The sequence below is a fragment of the Pelophylax lessonae genome (assembly GCF_965119305.1).
Source record: "Pelophylax lessonae genome assembly, chromosome: 6".
Lineage (NCBI taxonomy): Eukaryota > Metazoa > Chordata > Amphibia > Anura > Ranidae > Pelophylax > Pelophylax lessonae.
In genome coordinates, this window is record NC_138773.1 from 174,497,373 (window position 1) to 174,520,548 (window position 23,176).

At 42.0% G+C, this 23,176-nt stretch overlaps 1 protein-coding gene across 1 annotated transcript in view; it reads right to left on the minus strand.

The window, feature by feature from the left end:
* Positions 1-23,176, minus strand: part of DNAH7 (dynein axonemal heavy chain 7) — a 368,896-nt gene that overhangs the window by 276,918 nt on the left and 68,802 nt on the right. The window contains exons 9-12 of the mRNA XM_082262147.1: positions 17,531-17,729; positions 8,494-8,634; positions 7,600-7,812; positions 2,298-2,407 (exon numbers count right to left, since the gene is read on the minus strand). Of these exons, the coding sequence (XP_082118273.1) occupies positions 2,298-2,407; positions 7,600-7,812; positions 8,494-8,634; positions 17,531-17,729 (663 nt within the window). The remainder of the gene's footprint in view (positions 1-2,297; positions 2,408-7,599; positions 7,813-8,493; positions 8,635-17,530; positions 17,730-23,176) is intronic.

Below are 23,176 nucleotides of genomic sequence, written 5' to 3' on the forward strand. Positions count from 1 at the left end.
TACCGAACCGACAGGCACCCTCTCTTCACAATACCCTCTCCACCGGGGTGGGGGTTTGTGGACGCCTCGACTCTCTGGTACCTGGCGTCCAAGCGAGACTTTTAACTCGCAAAGTCAGTCCCTTCACTGGGACTCCGTCGCGGCCGACCCAGCGCGGAGCTCTGGTCTGCACGCGCTCGTAGGCAGAAACTGGGGTGACCACTGGATCTCAACATCCAGCCCGTCGCCCGGCCCCGCATACTTACTTGAATATGTCGCGGCCGACCAAGCGCAATGCCATGGTCTGCGCGCGCTCGTAGGCCGGCTGGGGTGACCACAAGTGTCGCCCAGTCCGGCATTTTTGCTTGAAGATCTCACAGGAAAAAAACACTGGAGAAAACTACCTAAAAAATGTCTTTTTCTTAAAGAAAAAAAGTCTTGCCAGGACCAAAAGATCCCAGCAAGGAACTTAGGTCCTTACTCCTGACTAGACAGAAAAAAACTGATTCCCTGTAGCAGAGAGAGGGAGGATATACCCTCAGGGACTGCCCCTAAGGTGGAGCCAGAACGTTTTGCCTTTCTGCCTAGTCCTACTCCTGCGGAGACAACATAACCCAGCTCTTGAGAATCAAGAAGACTACGTCTGTCAATGAGCGATAGAGAAATACAGTTTTACATTTAGAAATAGAGCCTGGTCCAAGACCAGGGGGGTTTGTGGACGCCTCGACTCTCTGGTACCTGGCGTCCAAGCGAGACTTTTAACTCGCAAAGTCAGTCCCTTCACTGGGACTCCGTCGCGGCCGACCCAGCGCGGAGCTCTGGTCTGCACGCGCTCGTAGGCAGAAACTGGGGTGACCACTGGATCTCAACATCCAGCCCGTCGCCCGGCTCCGCATACTTACTTGAATATGTCGCGGCCGACCAAGCGCAATGCCATGGTCTGCGCGCGCTCGTAGGCCGGCTGGGGTGACCACAAGTGTCGCCCAGTCCGGCATTTTTGCTTGAAGATCTCACAGGAAAAAAACACTGGAGAAAACTACCTAAAAAATGTCTTTTTCTTAAAGAAAAAAAGTCTTGCCAGGACCAAAAGATCCCAGCAAGGAACTTAGGTCCTTACTCCTGACTAGACAGAAAAAAACTGATTCCCTGTAGCAGAGAGAGGGAGGATATACCCTCAGGGACTGCCCCTAAGGTGGAGCCAGAACGTTTTGCCTTTCTGCCTAGTCCTACTCCTGCGGAGACAACATAACCCAGCTCTTGAGAATCAAGAAGACTACGTCTGTCAATGAGCGATAGAGAAATACAGTTTTACATTTAGAAATAGAGCCTGGTCCAAGACCTAACTTAACTTGTGACTGGATAATGAAAGGGCAGCCTTAAAGGAGTTGTGACTGCTTATTGCTGGCTGATCTTTAGCTATCCATGATCCTTGTGTATTCCAACCCTTTGCTACTTGATGACCCTTCACTGGTTTGGCCTATTCTTAGACTTTTCTCTGCCCTACTCCTGATTGTGATCTTGTCTTGTTGATTGACCTCACTTTTATTTAATCTTCCATGAATGACCTTAGCCTGGCTCCTGACCTCTCTACTTCCAGCTGTACAACTTATCTGTGTATGACCCTGGCTTGGCTCCAGACTATGTCTCTCAATCCTGGTTGCTTATCTGTGTATGACCCCGACTCAGCTCTAAGACAACGTTTCACTACCTGTGCATGATCTCGACATAACTGCCTTCCAGACCTACCCCACGGGTCCTTGCATCATCTTACCAGGAGAGTTCAAGCTGCTAGTTACAGTTCCTCCCAGGGTATATCTGAAACTCCTGCCTGCTGCTTGAGTACTATCTCTACTGACCATCTTAATGGGCAACTATCAACCACCCCGTTCCCAAACACCCATGCTACTTTGTGCCTTGCACACCTGTCACAATCTCAAGGGGTGTTTGGATCAGAGCCCAAAGGGAAGCCCTCTTGTCACTTCCCTGTGCTATCCCTTTATTTGGTATGTCTCCAAAAAGCAATAGAAACCTGAATGTCCCTATGTGGTCACTCTAATCATGCATTGCACGAAATTACTGCAAGATGATATCGAGACAGGCTCAGAAACTTATGCTAGTGCTATGCAAAATATTTTCAAATGTTCTTTTAATAAACACGTTACTGGAGTCATTTTTTTATTTTTTTTTATATATAGATCTTTCCTCTATTTCAGCAATATTTAACGAAATGGTTTAGTCTCCAGTATAATTTTAGGCATTTGTTTGTAACAGTATGTGTATTATTCCAATAAATAAAGGCAAATGGTAATTTACTTTACCTGTAACATCTATCTGTCAAAGGAGTTATAACTAATCTAGGTGTATTGCCAAGATATTCATATCCATACTGTAAACCAGCATTGATCATTTTTGTCTGAAGGTGACCTTCCTATAGATAAAAAAAAAAAAATCATAATTATAAACATTTGTTTTATCGCATCTGTTAGGCTGGAGGATAATAAAAACAATGACGACAATTACTATACAAATTACTTTGTAAAAAAATACACAATTTCAGGCGAACAGCTAAATTCACAAATCAGCTACATCTTGAATGTATAAACCAACTTTTCAGTAAACAAACACAAGTCTGAAATGCTGTTTGTCTTGTATTTTAAACAAAACATTATTTAGGTGAAGACTAGAGCACATGCATTTTGTTTTTAGTTTGCTTCAGATTTGCATGCATTTTGCTTCTGGTTTGCATGCTGATCCCCTAGAAATCATATAATATGCATCCTTTTTAAAACTGTAGAAGAAAAAGTATACTTTTCTTTTCTGTTTTGTTCAGTTTGGTCTCTATTTAAACTGCAGGAAAATCACAACAGTGGAAATGGACCCTGAAACCCTGCCTGGACAATTTATTCTTGAATCCTGATGCAACACACAGCTGGACTAGATGTCCATGAATGTATTCTGTCGTATCAATGGTTCAGGCTTCTGTTGGTGGGATAATGGTGTGTGGAATGTTTTTTTGGCACAAACAACAGGCTGGAATAATAATTATAGTCATTAAAAAAGACTTTCAGAATAAAAATTGAACTTGTACAAAATAAAATTAGTGACGAGATGATCAAAATTTTAAACAAATGTTTAGTTCACGCAGAAAACCCACGTTCTGTGTATGTTTCCCACACCGTGTTTAAAATGCACTGCAGTTGTGATCTGCAGCGGGTGTCAATATTAAGTTAACAACACCCCAAACGCAGGTTACAAATTCAGTGCATTTGCCCACATCGGATCACATGGTACAGAAGTACCCAGTGGTGGGATTCAGCCGGTTCGCACCGGTTCCATAGAACCAGTTACTAACTTTCTAAAAATGCGCAGTACAATTGAATGTCCTGCGCTCGGACCGCGCAGCCGCAGACGTGGCGGCCGGGGAGCAGAGCAGTGCGCCCCGCCCATTCTGTGACAATAGCGAATGTGAATTCGCTATTGTCACACGGATCCTCCTCCTGGCCAATCAGGGAGCGGGTCCTCCCGCTTCCTGATTGGCCGAAAGGCAAACACCGTGCCATTGGACGAGGAGGCGGGAGGACTGAGGACTCGGAGACGCGGGGAGCCGGGGACTGAAGAGAAGCTGCGAGACCGTCCGCGAGGTAAGTGCATGGGTCTCGCGGGGGGATCGCTGGAACTCTGCAATCATTGGGGGCAATGCTGTGGCTGGCACTCTGCAATCATTGGGGGCAATGCTGTGGCTGGCACTCTGCAATCATTGGGGGCAATGCTGTGGCTGGCACTCTGCAATCATTAGGGGCAATGCTGTGGCTGGCACTCTGCAATAATTGGGGGCAATGCTGTGGCTGGCACTCTGCAATCATTGGGGGCAATGCTGTGGCTGGCACTCTGCAATCATTGGGGGCAATGTTGTGGCTGGCACTCTGCAATCATTGGGGGCAATGCTGTGGCTGGCACTCTGCAATCATTGGGCATTGGGGGCAATGCTGTGGCTGGCACTCTGCAATCATTGGGGGCAATGCTGTGGCTTGCACTCTGCAATCATTGGGGTCAATGCTGTGGCTGGCACTCTGCAATCATTGGGGGCAATGCTGTGGCTGGCATTCTGCAATCATTGGGGGCAATGCTGTGGCTGGCACTCTGCAATCATTGGGGGCAATGCTGTGGCTGACACTCTGCAATCATTGGGGGCAATGCTGTGGCTGGCACTCTGCAATCATTGGGGGCAATGCTGTGGCTTGCACTCTGCAATCATTGGGGGCAATGCTGTGGCTGGCACTCTGCAATCATTGGGGGCAATGCTGTGGCTGGCCCTCTGCAATCATTGGGGGCAATGCTGTGGCTGGCACTCTGCAATCATTGGGGGCAATGCTGTGGCTGGCACTCTGCAATGATTGGGGGCAATGCTGTGGCACTCTGCAATGATTGGGGGCAATGCTGTGGCTGCCACTCTGCAATGATTGGGGGCAATGCTGTGGCTGGCACTCTGCAATGAATGGGGGCAATGCTGTGGCACTCTGCAATGATTGGGGGCAATGCTGTGGCACTCTGCAATTATTGGGGGCAATGCTGTGGTCACTGTGCATTGAAAGGGGGCACGCTGGTCTCTCTGCATTGAAAGGGGGGCACGCTGGTCACTGTGCATTGAAAGGGGGGCACGCAGGGCCGGTCACTGTGCATTGAAAGGGGGCATGCTGGTCACTGTGCATTGAAAGGGGGCACGCTGGTCTCTATGCATTGAAAGGGGGGATGCAGCGCTGGTCACTGTGCATTGAAAGGGGGGCATGCTGGTCACTGTGCATTGAAAGGGGGCACGCTGGTCTCTCTGCATTGAAAGGGGGGCACGCTGGTCACTGTGCATTGAAAGGGGGGCACGCAGCGCTGGTCACTGTGCATTGAAAGGGGGGCATGCTGGTCACTGTGCATTGAAAGTGGGGCACGCTGGTCACTGTTCATTTAAAGGGGGCACGCTGGTCACTGTGCATTTAAAGGGGGCACACTGGTCTCTCTGCATTGAAAGGGGGCACGCTGGTCACTGTGCATTGAAAGGGGGCACGCTGGTCACTGTGCATTGAAAGGGGGCACGCTGGTCAATGTGCATTGAGAGGGGGCACGCTGGTCAATGTGCATTGAGAGGGGGCACGCTGGTCATTCTGCTCCCAAAGTCGGAACTGGTTACTAAAATTTTTGAATCCCACCACTGGAAGTACCATGCAATGCGGCACTACATTTGGTGCAGTGTGGTGCAATTTCAAAATGAATGGGCTAAAATCGCACCACACAGAACTGCATGTGAATTGCACAGGAACACACATCGCGATCCTGTGCGATTCCTGGTGTGAGCCAGCTCCTACTCAACCAACAATTTGCCCCATCTGTTCCCAAGCTTATGTTTGCCAAAATTAAATGTTAAATATTTTTTTCAACTATTTTTTTGAATTAAAACATTGTTTAAAATCTGCCTAAAATACCAACCTCGCACAGAAAGGGAAAGACAAGAAGACTTAAAAAAAAAAAAAACGAATAAGCATTTGTAACCCCCTATAAAATAAAAAGTGAAAGTAGGTGGATAAAAAACAATATTTTTTTACTTTGTGTATAATAAATTTCATTAAGGGATATAGAATTCAGTTATTCTGAGACTGTTGGGTTATGCTGCCTTCTTCAGGAAAAACTGGAAACTGGCAAAGAAAAACATCTGTTGAACAACCAGTAAAAACTACTCCCACTCTCATGATGCTTTAGTTTTGTAGAAAAGCAGTACAAGGAGTAGATCACAAACAGGTGTCACCAGTGTCCCCTAACCCTTTCACTGCCAGGTCCTCTGCTCCACTTGTAAACTTAGCTGGCCAGGCCATTTTTGCAATTTTCCATTGCTTTTTTAATTTTAATGGGAAAATCAGTCAGCACAGATCTACACTTCCCTAATTAATGAAGCGTGGATAACTAAGTGAATTATCCCTTATTTTATCAAAAAACGATGTGCACAATCCTAAAGTGCTAGTGCAATTATTGTAAACAATTACTCTCACATAAACGTGATAAAACAGTGCCACATGCAACATAAATCATACATGTAAAAAATACAATCATAAAACTGCAAATTCATATAGTACATAACAAACATATACTGTGAATATGAAATCAAATATCATTATTAAGTGATCCAAAAATCAAAAACTTTGATTTCATATTTCATAAAGTTCCAGAGAAAAATTTAAAAATAAGTGCATATAGCAATGTGCAAAATCCTCAACAAACAAGTCTGTGCTAACACTCAGTGTGATCCTTCCATCAGTCACCCCAACGTGAGGACGTCAAATGACGAAACTATTTGGGTGGGGCTAGGACGTTGGACACCGCCGCGCATGTCAGAATCACGCTTGCGGCTTTGGAGTGACAGCCGGACGTGATACGGATACAAATAACAAAAAGTGCTTATTCTTTAGTGTTGGGCAGACACTTTTAAAATGTGAGTGATACTATTGTTGTTTTAAAAAAACTGATACAGTTTTATGGATTTACACTATGTGGATTTTCCTTGCTTCTTAAAATTATATTCCTCCATACATCTCTATGAGAGAGCCTGTTCACAAAGACAGAAATATCAACTATAGGGATATGAGCCAGTCTGCTTGACATGTTATAACAAAGCGTTGAAGCTGGTTTATAATTTTACCGGCCACTCCATCTGGTGAGTCAGTTTGGGGTGATCAGTGGAAGGATTGCACTGGGTTTTAGCACAGACGTATTTGTTGTAGATTTTGCACATTGCTATATGCACTTTTTTTACTATTTCTCTGGGACCTTTTAAAATATGAGACATTTATTGTGGTTTTTGATTTTTGGCTCACTTTATATTGATATTTGATTTTGTATGCACAGTATATTTTTGTATGTACTATATGAATTTGCAGTTTTAGGATTGTATTTTTTACATGTATGGTTTATTTTGCATGTGGCACTGTTTTATCACATCTATGTGAGAGTGATTGTTTACAATAATTGCACTTGCACTTTAGGATTGAGCACATCATTTTTTGATAAAATAAGGGATAATTTACTTAATTATCCCCGCTTCATTAATTAGGGGAGTGTAGATCTGCGCTGACTGATTTTCCCAATATTCTGATGTTTGGTATACCTGCAGATAGCTAGCAGTGGTCATATTTCTCAGAAAAAAAATGTCCATCCTAAGACACTAGTAAAAAACTGAAGCATGATGGAAATGGGAAGGGTTATACCTGACTGGTCAATGGCTTTATTTGATAAATTTCTCCTGAAGGCAACTGTATAACCCAATTGTCTCAGAATAACTGAATTCCATGTCCTTTAATGAATAAGTAATACATGTTCTTTATTTTTTAACAACTTATTTGTTTTAGGAAGTACTTTTAAGAGCAGGAACACATGGAGCTCTTCGTTATCAAGCTGATGATTTCAAAGAGAGCCACACTACTTTTGTTGCCTTATACTCCATGAAACATTAACCCATTGATGATAAACATGCAGGTTCTGCTCACTTATATTCTATTACTTGGGACACATCAAGTTTTTTGCAAGTGTTAACATTATTAATTACACTAGAAATGCCATGTCAAAAAGTATTTCCTAACATACCTCCCAATAGTATCGTAGCTGACTTAACCATTCAAAGTCATTTTCATCGTTAACTTGCTTTTTCACAAGAGCTGCAAGGACATCTCTTGCATGCACATCTAGAACCACAAGTGCTCCAAGTGTAACTCTGTTCTGCTTTGATAATGTCCCACGAACCAAGGAAACAATATCATCAATTTGTTTATTATTTTGTTCCAGGTAATCTTCAAGTGCCTGTTTTTATAAGAAAGAAAATGAAAAAAAAAAAAAAAAAAACTTTAAGAATAGTCAAACAATATTCCTGTTTTGGTAAATAATTTCCAAGGTAATATATTCTCATGTGTAGGTATGTAGCTGGATTTAGCCTTTTTTTTTTAACAGCCTTATTGTACAAAAAAAGGCCTAAAGCATGAAAAAGTATATAAGAAAATGTGCAATGCTTTTCCTTTGGAGACACACTTTCATGTGCAACAATGAATGGGTCAGTACACAAATTTAAATTTAAACTGTACTTTATTTAAATTCTCCAACTTACATCAGTTCCTCAACTTTATATTTAGTGCATATGTTAACTAGATTCTGCCTACAATTTAATGGAATTCATAAGGTGCAACCTTTTACACTATACAAATTGCATTTCTAGCCAGAAGGTCATCATTTAAACATGTTTACAATATGCGCTATGCTTAGAGTATGGATCCTTAAGCAATGTGTTAATACAATAGGGAAGGACATAAAAATATAAATATGGAAATGATCCCTTGATTACATGCTACAACAGCTGTATAATTGTATTACCGGTATATTAATTTTTATTTCCAATGTTTGTTAACTATTTTCTGTTGCAAACAGCCATTGCAATAAATATAGAGTTTATGCCAGAAAAAAAAATGAATAACAGACACACAGACCTACCTTTTGTCCTTTCTTAATAGATATTTGCACATCCTGAGTCCAGAAGCACTGAGAAACACACAGAACAGTCTGTCCTGGCCATTCCCTTACCCAGTCTATACGACTAGTTTTGGGGTAGGCATCAATTGCTTCACCGATAACCTTTTAAAACAATAAATTTCAATGTGTTTAGATTTTACTTTTTATTCAAAATACTTAGATTACAGTAAAAATGTGAAGAATTAAAATTGATGGTTCAAGTGAATCTGCTCATAAACTTTAGCTCTACCAGTCCAATGGGAAAGGGTGGTCAAGAGAAGTTGAAAAAGGCAATAAAACTTACCAAATAAAACTAGGTAGAGTTGCATCAACATTATTTTTACTTTGAGCAGTGTAAATGCTTTGTATGACAATAAAAAGTTGTATATTGGTGGTAATGAGTATACAATGGTGTGCGTTAAGACACATGTTGACATAGGATGAGGAGTTTGGATCTGAATTTACATGCATATTATATACACACACACACATACATATATATATATACACACACACACACACACACACACACAGTATCTCACATTTTTGTAAATATTTTATTATATCGTTAAATATGACAACACTGAAGAAATGACACTTTGTTACAATGTAAAGTAGTGAGTGTACAGCTTGTATAACAGTGTAAATTTGCTGTTCCTTCAAAATAACTCAACATACAGCCACTAATGTCTAAACCGCTGGCAACAAAAGTGAGTACACCGCTAAGGCAAAATGTCCAAATTAGGCCCAATGTGTCAATATTTTGTGTGGACACAATTATTTTTCAGCACTACCTTAACCTTCTTAGCGGTATTCCTGAGCGTGGCTCGGGGTAAATTTCAGAGCCAAAAGCGGTAACCGCGAGCCACACTCGGGGTACCGCCAGAAGCATCGCTGGATCCTGTAAGCAGGGTTACTTACCTTGTCACTGGGATCCAGCGATGTGTCCAGGCAGTGTCTAGCGGCGGTTCTTCCTCCCGATCCTCTCCGTGCCCCGGCTTCCGTCTCCTGCGACGTGACGTTCGCAGGGGGGTGGAAAGCAGCGGCAAATTCAAATGTAAAACACATCAAACACACTGATACCATTCAAAATAAAAAAAATCACATTAGATTGTTCCCCAAGTGCCCTTTCCTGCAGTTTTACTGTACTTTTTATATATATATATATATATATATATATATATATACATACATACATTATATATATATAAATATATATATATATATATATACACACACGTGTATATATATATGTATATATATATATATATATATATATATATATATATATATATATATATATATATACATACACAGTATATATGTGTGTGTGTGTATATATATATATATATATATATATATATTATATATACACACACACACACACACATATATATATATATATATATATATATATATATATATATATATATATATATATATATACATATATATATACACACACACACACATATATATATATATATATATACATATATAATATATGTATATATATATATATATATATATATATATATATATATATATATATATATATAAATAATAAATGTATACAGTTGGTTTGGGCTGCTCATTCACAAGAATTACATGCAAAATAATGGCACCTAAAATCCAAAAGAATCATACCGCCAGGGAGGTTAACCCTCTCTGGCATGGAGTTCACCTGAGCTTCACAGGTTGCCACTGGAGTTCTCTTCCACTCCTCCATGACGACAACACAGAGCTGGTGGAGGTTAGAGACCTTGCGCTCCTCCACCTTCCATTTGAGGATGCCCCACAGATGCTCAATAGTGTTTAGGTCTGGAGACATGCTTGGCCAGTCCATCACCTTTACCCTCAGCTTCTTTAGCAAGGCAGTGGTCGTCTTGGAGGTGTGTTTGGGCTAGTTATCATGTTAGAATACTGCCCTGCGGCCCAGTCTCCAAAGGGAGGGGATCATGCTCTGCTTCTGTATGTCACTGTACATGTTGGCATTCATGGTTTCCTCAATGAACTGTAGCTCCCCAGTGTCGGCAGCACTCATGCAGCCTTAGACCATGACATGCCCACCACCATGCTTTACTGTAGGCAAGACACACTAGTCTTTGTACTCCACCTGGTTACCGCCACACATGCTTGACCCCATCTGAACCTAATACGTTTATCTTGGTCTCATCAGACCACATCCTTAGTCTACTTGTCTTCAGCAAACTGTCTGGCTTTCATGTGCATCATCTTTAGCAGACCAATTTGATGCAGTGTGCGGCTTATGGTCTGAGCATTGACAGGCTGACCCCCCACCCCTTCAATTTCTGCAGGAATGCTGGCAGCACTCATATGTATATTTCCCAAAGACAACCTCTGGATATGACGCTGAGCATGAGCACTCAACTTCTTTGGTCGACCATGGTGAAGCCTGTTCTGAGTGGAACCTGTCCTGTTAAACTGCTGTATGGTCTTGGCCACCATGGTACAGCTCAGTTTCAGGGTCTTGACAATTTTCTTATAGCCTAGGCCATCTTTATGTAGAGCAAAAATTCTTTTTTTCAGATCCTCAGAGAGTTCTTTGCCATGAGGTGCCATGTTGAACTTCCAGTGACAAGTATGGGACAGTGAGAGCTATAACACCAAATTTACCATTTCACCTTTGAAAACGCCTTCTAGGACGAAACGTCGTTAGGTCACGGCGTGCTGACGTCATCCCTGGAAGCGTTCCAAGCGAGCGGATGTGCCTTGCCATCCGGCCGGCGGCTTTTCATGCTCTTTTGCTTTTAACAGAATGTAAGTGTGTTTCCTTTATTTAATAAACCAGTGGTTACGTTTTTACACTATTGGCGTTTTTCTTTATATTTGGGATTGGTTTGTCCATCTACTGAGATTATTCATCCTTTGGGATCATCTTCAACCCTGACCCTGCTGTGTGAGTTATATATCGGTGGTGAATGTCGGTGGATTGGATCTGTTTGATACCATACATTGCGGAATTACTATCTGAGTCTGGTAAGGGGCCCGTATTGTCAGTGTTGGTGGTCCTGGTACATTTGGGATTTGTCTCTATCTGCCTATATCCATCCTCAATCTGGTAAGCGGCTTTCATATGGGTGGTGGTCTTCTTCCATTTTCAATATCATCTGTCTTTATGATCACTCATTTGGGGAGTGTTATATGCCTGCACAATATTTTCCTTTGGTAAGCGGCCCCACATCTGGTGATGGATTATACACCTCCTGCATGGTGTAATTTAGGGTGTTTAACCACTTGCCTACAGTGCACTTTCACCCCCTTCCTGCCCAGACTGATTTTCAGCTTTCAGCGCTCTCACACTTTGAATGACAATTACTCAGTCATGCAACACTGTACCCATAAAAAAATTGTGTCCTTTTTTTCCACACACATAGAGCTTTCTTTTGATGGTATTTAATCACTACTGGGTTTTTTATTTTTTGTGCTATAAATAAAAAAAGACTGAAAATATTGTGAAAAAACGCATTTTTCTTTGTTTCTGTCATAAAATTTAGCAAATGAGTAATTTTTCTTCACAAATTTTGGCCAAAATTTATACTGCTACTTATCTTTGGTAAAAATAACCCAAATAAGTGTATATTATTTGGTCTTTGTGAAAGTTATAGAGTCCACAAGCTATGGTGCTATTCATTGAAAATTGATCACACTTGATCACACCTGATGTACTGAAGGCCTATCTCATTTCTTGAGACACTAAAAAGTCAGGAAAGTACAAATACCCCCCAAATGACCCCTTTTTGGAAAGAAGACATTCCAATGTATTTAATAAGGGGCATGGTGAGTTTTTTGAAGTTGTAATTTTTTTTCCCACAACTCTGCAAAATGAAGATTTTTTTTTTTTTTTTTTTTACAAATTGACATATTAACAGGTTATTTCTCTCACACAGCATATGTATACTTGCAACTACACCCCAAAACACATTCTACTACTCCTCCTGAGTATGGCGATACCACATGTGTGAGACTTTTTCACAGCCTGGCCACATACAGAGGCCTAACATCCAAGTAGCACCGTCCGGCATTCTAGGAGCACAAATTACACATATCATTTCCTGACAACCTATCGCACTTTTGAAGGCCCTGGAGCACCAGGACAATGGAAACCCCCATAAAATGACCCCATTTTGGAAAGCAAACAGCCCAACGTATAATTTTTGAGGCATAATGAGTCTTTTGAACTTGTCATTTTTTTCCACAAGTTTTTGGAAACTGTGGAAAGAAAATGAAAACACATTTTTTTACACAAAGCTGTCCATTTATGCAATATTTCTAACACATAGCATGTACATAGCAAAAATTGCACCCCAAAATACATTCTGCTATTCCTCCTGAGTATGGCGATACCACATGTGTAACACTTTTACACAGCCTAGCCACATACAGACGCCTAACATCCAAGTAGCCCTTTTCACAAAGTTGTCCATTTATCCACTTTAAGACTGGGCCTATTTTTGACACTTGGTGTTTACAAGCTAAAATAATTTTTTTTGCTAGAAAACTACTTAGAACCCCCAAACATTATATATATTTTTTTTTTAGCAGAGACCCTAGAGAATAAAATGGAGATCGTTGCAATATTTTTTATCACACCATATTTGCGCAGCAGTCTTCCAAATGCAATTTTTTTGAAAAAAAATCACTTTTTAGAACTAAAAAATAAGAAAACAGTAAATTTAGCCCAATTTTTTTCCATAATGTGAAAGATAATGTTACGCCGAGTAATTAGATACCAAACATTTCATGCTTCAAAATTGCGCATGCTCACAGAATGGCGCCAAACATTGGTACTTAAAAATCCCCATAGGCAACATTTTAAAATTTTCTGCAGGTTACCAGCTTAGAGTTACAGAGGAGGTCTAGGGCTCAAATTATTGCTCTCGCTCTAACGATCGCGGAGATACCTCACATGTATGGTTTGAACACCGTTTACATATGTGGGCGGGACTTGCGTATGCATTTGCTTCTGCGCGCGAGCTAACGGGGACAGGGCGCTTTAATTTTTTTTTTTTTTTTTTTCCAATTTATTTTATTTATTATTTTTTTATTTTTACACAGTTTAAAAAAAAATGTTTTGATCATTTTTTTTCCTATTACAAGGAATGTAAACATCCCTTGTAATAGAAATAGGCATGACAGGTCCTCTTTATTGTGAGATCTGGGGTCAAAAAGACCTCACACCTCACAACTACACTAAAAAAGAAAAAAAAAAATTGTTGAAAAAGGAAAGAAAAAAAAAACAAAAAAAACGGCCCTTTAAACCGGTTGCTAGGCAACGACTTTTGACGTAGCTCCGGTCCTCCAAGACCATAGAGTCGAGTGAGGGCCATCTTGCCCTCACTCGACTTCCTGTCTCTGAGGATCCGGGACCGGATAGTTTTCCCCGCTGCCGGCGGGTCCGGTAAGCTGGGAAAACGTCTGGGACGCGGCGGGAGGGGGGGGGGCACCTCTTCCCCTGCACCGTAAGGGTAATTCCGCGGCGAATCCGCCACTGGGACCACCCTTATCTGAAAGCCGACCGCCCGCCGTTTAAAAAAATACCGGGGTTATGGCAGCTATCTGCTGCCATAACCCCGGTATTTAGCTTTTAATGGCCGACGCATATAGTCGTTAGGCGGTCGGTAAGTGGTTGCATGTATATGGCAAACAGGTAATGATGACTGATGGGGTGACAGGTGACTGATGGGGTGACAGGTGACGATGACTGATGGGGCGACAGGTGACAATGACTGATGGGGTGACAGGTGACAATGACTGATGGGGTGACAGGTGACAATGACTGATGGGGTGACAGGTGACAATGACTGATGGGGTGACAGGTGACAATGACTGATGGGGTGACAGGTGACAATGATTGATGGGGAGACAGATGACAATCACTGAAGGGGTGACAGGTGACGATGATTGATGGGGTGACAAGTGACGATCACTGATGGGGTGACAAGTGACGATGATTGATAGGGTGACAAGTGACGATGATTGATAGGGTGGAAGATGACGATGACTGATGGGGTGACAGGTGACGGTGATTAATGGGGTGACAGGTGACGGGCGATGGTCACCGATGGGTGACAGGGTGACAGGTGACGGGCGATGGTGCACGGCGGTACTGATGGCAGTCTCTGGTGACCGGTGAACTTTAGGCTACGTTCACATGTGAGCGTAGCGATCATGGGCAGAATCACTGCGATTCTGCCCGCGATCCAGAAATCATTGCAAATGGCGGGACGCCTGTGCGTTGCCCCTGATTTGCAATAGCACCCCAAACGCTGTTCGATGTTGCTGCGATTTCCGCCTACCGAATCGCGGTAACATCACGCAAACAACGCATGACGCCCCAAAGAAACTCTTGTACCTTTTTTGGGTGTCATGCGATGTTTGCGCGATGTTACCGCGATTCGGCAGGCGGAAATGGCGGAAACATCGCACAGCGTTTGGGGTGCTATTGCAAATCACGGGCAACGCACAGGCGTCCCGCGATTTGCAATGATTTCCGGATCGTGGGCAGAATCGCTGTGATTCTGCCTGCGATCGCTACGCTCACATGTGAACGTTATGGGTGTCAATTTCTGGGCACTGATTAGGTGACTGTTGGGTGACCGGTGCAATTGGGGGGGCTGATGACTGTGTGGGGACCTTTATTTTTGTGATTTTACATTTGACATGTGTACAGAGCAGTAACTCACTATTTCTAGCTCTGCTCTCCTCACACTGGAAACTGTATGAGGGGAGAAGAGCTAGTAACAGTGAGTTACTGCTCTTTGTTTACAATTTGTGATCGGCTGTGAATGGATTCACAGCCGATCACATAGTAAACAGTCACTGTCAGTGACTGTTTACTACCGCCGGTGACAGCTGTGTTCCTACAGAACACAGTGCCACCGACATGACCGCGCTGCGCGCTCCCGATCGCGCATGCACGGTCATCTTGTGGGTGCCTCCATTGTGATCGGCTGTGTCATTGGAACACAGCCGATCACGTGGGAAACAGCCACGCCCATTGGCTGTTTCCCCCCTGCCGGTGACGGGAACTCCGACACCTCGACACCCCGGCGATCGCGCGCCTGCCCTGCTTAAAGTGCCGCCGTCATATGACGGCGGCCCAGAACAATGGTCGCACCGCTCCGCCGTAATATGACGGCGGGTGGGCGGCATCTGGTTAAGGAACAATTATCGTTATGGTATTATGCTATGGCGTTTTTTTCTTTTTCTCCATGATTTTATCACCTTATTCTTGGGAATTCATCATATGTGTTTTCTACAATCAAGTTCACTCCTTCATGATTTATTTCTGCAATTAATTATTGTTTGTCTGGTAAGCACATGACCTAAAAGTTTTCGGATCCTTAAGTGTGGAATTTACTAGTCACATCAATTTGAAGATTATCCGTTTTCACTAGGACTTTTTTGCACTGGGACTTGATTCATTTATTTTTGTTTTGGTTTTGGACATTGATTTGTTCACTTTCATTGAGCGCGACTTATTTTATATATAATACCAAATTTACCATACCTGTTCCTCATTTACACCTGAGACCTTGTAACTCTAACGAGTCACATGACACCAGGGAGGGAAAATGTCTAATTGGGCCCAATTTGGACATTTTGACTTAGGGGTGTACTCACTTTTGTTGCCAGAGGTTTAGACATTAATGGGTGTGTGTTGAGTTATTTTGAGGGGACAGCAAATTTACACTGTTATACAAGCTGTACACTCACTACTTCTTCAGTGTTGTCACATGAAAAGCTAGAATAAAATATTAACAAAAATGTGAGGGGTGTACTCACTTCTGTGGAATACTGTATATATATATATATATATATATATATATATATATATATATATATAATCTTATAATCTTGCATAACTTTCCAATAGCAGCCATATACTATGTTCTTATTATGCAGACATAGGCTAAGGGCTTATGAAATGTAAGGAAATATTCTATTAGATGGTTGGGCGTTCCTCCATATGAAAATGAACTAAATAGTATAGAATAGAATAGATGGCTTTTATGGTTATTATAAATAATATATAAATAAAGTTTGATGCCACTCCCACAAAGAGAACGATGCCTTACTCACATATAAAGAATATACTCAATGAAATAAACATCCCAAAAATAATAAATCAATATAATTAAACATCCACAATACTTTAAAAACCAGCATTAAAATGTAATGCACTTCCATCTATCACTATTGCACAAACAGCGATTACAAACTAGATTTAATATTCATATTAGTTACATTTATTGCCCTAAAAACACTCTTTATAATTCAGTTTGTCCGCACCTTAAAAAATTCCTAAAAGGCCTAACCGATGGCATCAATTCAAATAAATGAAAACCTGGATGAAAATAATCTTTAACAATACTCTCTGTTCTATAAAGGTAGCAGGACTTGAAAATGTCAGCCAAAGAGGGAAATTGACAGCCTATAATTTTCTGTGTCATATTAATGACTTTCTGGAGGGTAATCTTATCAGCTGTTGAGTAACTAGTGTACCACACCGAAATACAGTACACCAGTGCGCTCTCAATAGATAAGCGATAAAAGTTCCCCCAACGTTAAATTTCTAAGCTACTTCTCCTGAGTGCTCTCTGGAAATATAATCGCTGCTGTGATTTTTTTCAAACATCCGCACTCATGTTATCGACTCATGTGTTGACCAAAAAAAATTCCCTAGAGCTTAGTGAATGTAGTGAAAATTCACTTTACAAAAAATACCCAAACATGTGCAAAGAAAATAAAGGAAACTGTACTGTATTTTTACTTACAGATGAATGAATAATGGAATTAAGCAGAGCTTTACTTTATTCACTAAGCTATGGGGAAAATTCCTTTGCAAATTGAACAGCCGTTACCTTTACATTGATTTATTTATGTACATTTAGTAAATCAACCAGATAGTCTTTGAACATCTATTTTCCACATCTGACAGAAAATCAGCATTTATGATATCTTATCTGTAGATAAAGTATAAAGCAGTACATACCTTATGGACAGACTGAATCATTGCAGATTCAAGTTCAACTAACCATTTTTCCACCTGACCTCTGGCTTTGGATGTTGAAATCGTATTTATTAGTTGTACCACCTCACCTTCACTGCTTTTCATGTGCGTAATGTCCAACACATCTGTAAACTCCACTTTCGCTATTCCTTCAAAGCACTTCTTTAAGTGGGGTTGTACTCTGCAGAAAATTAAATAAAAACAAAGTGTAATATACTATATATATATATATATATATATATATATATATACACACACACACACACACACACACACACACACACACACACACACAATCTCACAAAAGTGAGTACACCCCTCACATTTTTTTACATATGTTACTATACCTTTTCATTTGACAACACTGAAGAAATTACACTTTGCTACAATGTAAAGTAGTGAGTGTACAGCTTGTACAACAATGTAAATTTCCTGTCCCCTCAAAAAAGCTCAACTCACGGCCAATAATGTCTAAATCGCTGGCAACAAAAGTGAGTACACCCCTAAGTAATAATGTTCAAATTGGGCATAAAGTGTCGAAATTTTGTGTGGCCACCATTATTTTCCAGCACTGACATAACCCTCTTGGGCATGGAGTTCACGAGAGCTTCACAGGTTGCCACTGGAGTCCTATTCCACTCCCCCATGATGACATCACAGAGCTGGTGGATGTTAGAGACCTTGCGCTCCTCCACCTTCCATTTGAGGATGCCCCACAGATGCTCAATAGGGTTTAGGTCTGGAGACATGTTTGGCCAGTCCATCAACTTTACCCTCAGCTTCTTTAGCAAGGCAGTGGTCGTCTTGGATGTGTTTGGGGTTGTTATGTTGGAATACTGCCCTGCAGCCCAGTCTCCGAAGGGAGGGGATCATGCTCTGCTTCAGTATGTCACAGTACATGTTTGCATTTATGGTTCCCTCAATGAACTGTCCGGACAGCACTCATACAGCCCCAGACCATGACACTCCAACCACCATGCTTGACTGTAGGCAAGACAGACTTATCTTTGTACTCCTCACCTGGTTGCCGCCACACTTGCTTGACACCATCTGAACAAAATACGTTTATCTTGGTCTCATCAGACTACAGGACATGGTTCAAGTAATCCATGTCTTTAGTCTGCTTGTCTTCAGCAAACTGTTTGCAGGCTTACGTGTGCATCATCTTTAGCAGAGGCTTCCTTCTGGGACAACAGCCATGCAGAACAATTAGATGCAGTGTGCGGCGCATGGTCTGAGCACTGGCAGGTTGACTCCCCACCCCTTCAACCTCTGCAGCAATGCTGGCAGCACTCATAAGTCTATTTACCAAAGACAACTTCTAGATATGACCCTGTGACGTGTGCGTTCAACTTATTTGGTCGACCAGGGCGAGATCTGTTCTGAGTGGAACCTGTCCTGTTAAACTGCTGTATGGTCTTGGCCACTGCGCTGCAGCTCAGTTTTAGGGTCTTGGAAATCTTCTTATAGCCTAGGCCATCTTTATGTAGAGCAAGAATTCTTATTTTCAGATCCTCAGAGAGTTGTTTGCCATGAGGTGCCATGTTGAACTTCCAGTGACCAGTATGAGAGAGTGAGAGCGATAACACCAAAATGTACCACACCTGCTCCCCATTCACACCTGAGACCTTGTAACACTAACGAGTCACATGACACCGGGGAGGGAAAATGGCTAATTGGGCCAAATTTAGACATTTTCACTTAGGGGTGTGCTCACTTTTGTTGCCAGCGGTTTAGACATTAATGGCTGAGTGTTGAGTTATTTTGAGGGGACAGCAAATTTGCACTGTTATACAAGCTGTAAACTCACTACTTTTACATTGTAGCAAAGTGTCATTTCTTCAGTGTTGTCACATAAAAAGATATAATATAATATTTACAAAAATGTGAGGGGGTGTACTCACTTTTGGGAGATATTGTGTGTGTGTATATATATATATATATATATATATATATATATATATATATGAGAGAGAAAGAGTATTAAGGTGTTGTTTCATCTAGGAAGAATCGTCCTTTTTATTTAGAATTTTCAGGGAAAATTGCTAAAGTGGTGGATGTGTATAGGGGTGCTGGCATTGGCGAGTTGGGGGCAGGGCTGTGTTGACTGGGTGAGGAATCTCTGGTTGGGTGAGGAGAACTAGGGAGACCGTGTTGGCATTGTTGAGGGGTGGCTCTGGGTTTTGGTGGAGTGATGAGAGTGTCGGGGGCAGTGTTGGCAGAGAAGGTGTTAGGATCACCCCTTCACAACGACAACTAAATTACAACTGCATAAAAAGCTGGGGCTTACTATTCATGGGTGAGAACACTGCAAATTTCTTAACCAAAAAAAAATTGGAACTTGAGCCTGCAGTGGTACCAGACATGGGAAGTTCACTCCACCATCTTCTCCAAAAAGGAGGCAATAATATGTGTATGTGCAATAGCAATACTATGCGTGAAATATCGTCATCATTTTGGAGAAGCTAGCAGGAACTGTACATGCATGGATTTGATGCCTTCTTTAAACACTTTACCACTAGAGCATTTTGCTGTCTTACGTCTGGGCCACTTTTTGCGATTCGGCGCTGTGTGAATTTAACTGACAATTGCGCGGTCATGCAACGCTGTACCCAAACGAAATTTACGTCCTTTTTTTCCCACAAACAGAGCTTTCTTTTGGTGGTATTTGATCACCTGTGCGATTTTTACTTTTTGCGCTATAAACAAAAAAAGAGCGTTTATTTTGAAAAAATAACAATATTTTTAAAATTTTTTTATATGAAATTCCCCCCAAAAAAGATGTAAAAACCAATTTTTTTAAAAAATTTTGGCCAATTTGTTTTCTGCTACCCATGTTTGGTAAAAAAAATCGCAAAAAGCGTATTTTGATTGGTTTGCGCAAAAGTTATTGCGTTTACAAACTATGGAAAAGATTTCTGTCATTTTTGGTGTTTTTTTTTAACGCGTAATGGCGGCGATCTGCGATTTTTTTTGTGGGACTGCGACATTGCGGCGGACAGATTGGACCCTTGACTGACATTTTTGACACTTTTGGGGGTACCAGTGACATTACTGCAGTAATCAGTGCTATAAATATGCACTGTTACTGTAAAAATGACACTGGCAGGGAAGGGGTTAATTTTATTGGAGAGGGAGGGGTTAATGTATGCCTGGTGCTTACTAACGTGTGGGGGGGGAGGTGACTGAGTGAGCCAGGGACAGATCGGATGTTCAGCTATGCTGAACACTCCGATCTGTCACTCCCTGTCACTTAGGAGATCCGCCCGATCTGTTTACACAGGCGGGCGGATCTCCAAACTGGATTCCCCGATGATCGGGGCAGAGCAGCGGCGATCACCGCTGCTCCTCCCCTGGCCCGACTCCCGCTGTGAATGAAAACAGCGGGAGCGCGCCTCCGGCGGCGCGTGAGTGCCGCCTACAGGGGGAGGAGTCTGGCGACATAGGTCTACGTTGTCAGACGATAACGAGCCACTTTGCCGCAGTAGTACTACGGTACTCAGCGGTAAAGTGGTTAAAAGACCAGTGGCACTCAGTTAAGAAGGCATTGCGAGCTCAGATGCACATGCACAGAATCAGGGCTATTTTGGATTGGACTGGCTGTGGTTATTTAGCTTCTAGCCTATAATGGACCAGTAAATTATTTTTACTGGCATCAGCTTTAGAAGTGACTTTATTAAGCTTGACAGTAATTTTAGGTATTACCCTACTCTTATATACAGACATACTGTAGATGCGTATCACTTAAGGTGCTGAGAATCTTTACACATTAAACTGTGTGACTATTCGATCACATGAAAAGCATATTACTGTTCTCTTTAAGTACCCAATTGTACAGATCAAATAATTCAGCAGGAATTTGCTTTTCACTTGATTGGAAAACTGAAGGGAATATATTGTGTGTGTGAAGAATGTATTGTTTGAAGATCCTCAGCTCCTTCAGTAAATCAGCTTTATAGTTTATTTCTTATCGGTTTGGCAGATATTCCTGTGGTCAGCTAAACTTCATTGCATTCTTGTCACCTATTGATATGTTTGTTTGAATATTAAAATGCTTAAATACATCATGAGTAACACACTACCCAATGCTACAGTACTTTATGCATATTGTGTCGACAGCCATCCTGTGAACTAAGAGTGGAATGTAGAGTTGCTTGTTAGCATATTTCCCACCCCCCAATTCTCTGAGGAGGTAGCCTTTGTAGGCAGGCACTACCTAATATGTACTTGTGTGTGTGTGTGTATATATATATAATTATATATATATATATATATATACACATACATACATACATACACACATGCATGCATATATCAATAATGTAGCACCCTCCTAGGTAGGTGCTAGTGAAAGAGTATAGTTTTTGGCTCTGTCTGCCTATCAGAGGAGCAGCAGGCAATCTATATTGCTTTCTGCCTACCAGAGAGCAGGATCTGTGAGTTAGGTCTGCTCTGTGTGCTCAGGGTGTGATTTGTTGGGTCTAGATAGTGTTTCCCACTGGTCCAATAGGGAGGCATATTGGACAGTGGGAGGAAACCTGACCAATGGGTACACAGGCTTTGATACAGTCCCAGTGATTGGCAGAGACCGGCTGTCTCGGTGCATTATGGGACACTGTATAAAAGCCAGGAGCACATGTGCGGCAGGGTCTTTGACTGGAGAGCAGAGTCCTGGAGGGAGGGTGGCGGCTACCTCCTCCTCTGTAGCAGAGGCACGTGGCCTCAGGAGGTTGTCCTGAGGGCCAGAGGAACAGAGCTGAACCCAGAGGTCCAGGAGCTGACTGAATGGGAAGACACTAGAGACCCTAGAAAAACAGTATCGCGAGTACAGGGGATCGTGTCCAGGGGCCTGACCCCAAGATGGCCACCCCAAAAGTAGGATAGTCAGTGGACGGGTGTCAGCAGTCCAGAAAGGGGATACTAAGGAGAGTGTCCCGAAGAGAAATGTAGTTCACCAAGTCTTCTGGCAAGAGACTTAAACCCAAACCTACCTAAGTGGCAAGGTGGATCAGCAGCCTGGCTGCATCATCAGATAGGAGTCCTTGCAACTTGTGAATAGTTAATTTCAAGTATCCCACTATTCCCTTCTCCCATCCCTATTTAAAATAAAACACCCAAAAACAACTACATACTCCTGGACTGATTATTGACTGAGCCAAGTATTAAAGTGTTAAATTGTGAATGGCAGTGTTGCTAACGGTAACCCAGGGGACCCGAAAGTGTGTTATCCAGCAGCCCTCAAGGGGGTAGCGCTACACATTATATATGTATATATATATATATATATATGGGTTTGTTAAGGAGAGGTCAGTCATTCATCATTTTGGCTCTGAAGAGGGTTCTCCCTCGAAACGCGTCAGCCACTACAGATGCTGCCTGGTCTTCCTACACTAATGGTGACGGTTTGCATTTGCTTTTGCTGTGATATACCTATGTACATCGTGTGTATGTGAGTACAACTTTTAGCCTTTTTCTTTGGAATAAAATCTATTTTGGTAATGCGCTAGGTCAGTGCGCCCTTCTCTTGCTATTGTTTTACAGTTTCAAGGATACCCATTGTCCCAAAGGGGGGCAGCAAGGCTGCTGGCATAGAAGAAAATGATCAGTACTGTACAACTCTAGGCCTAC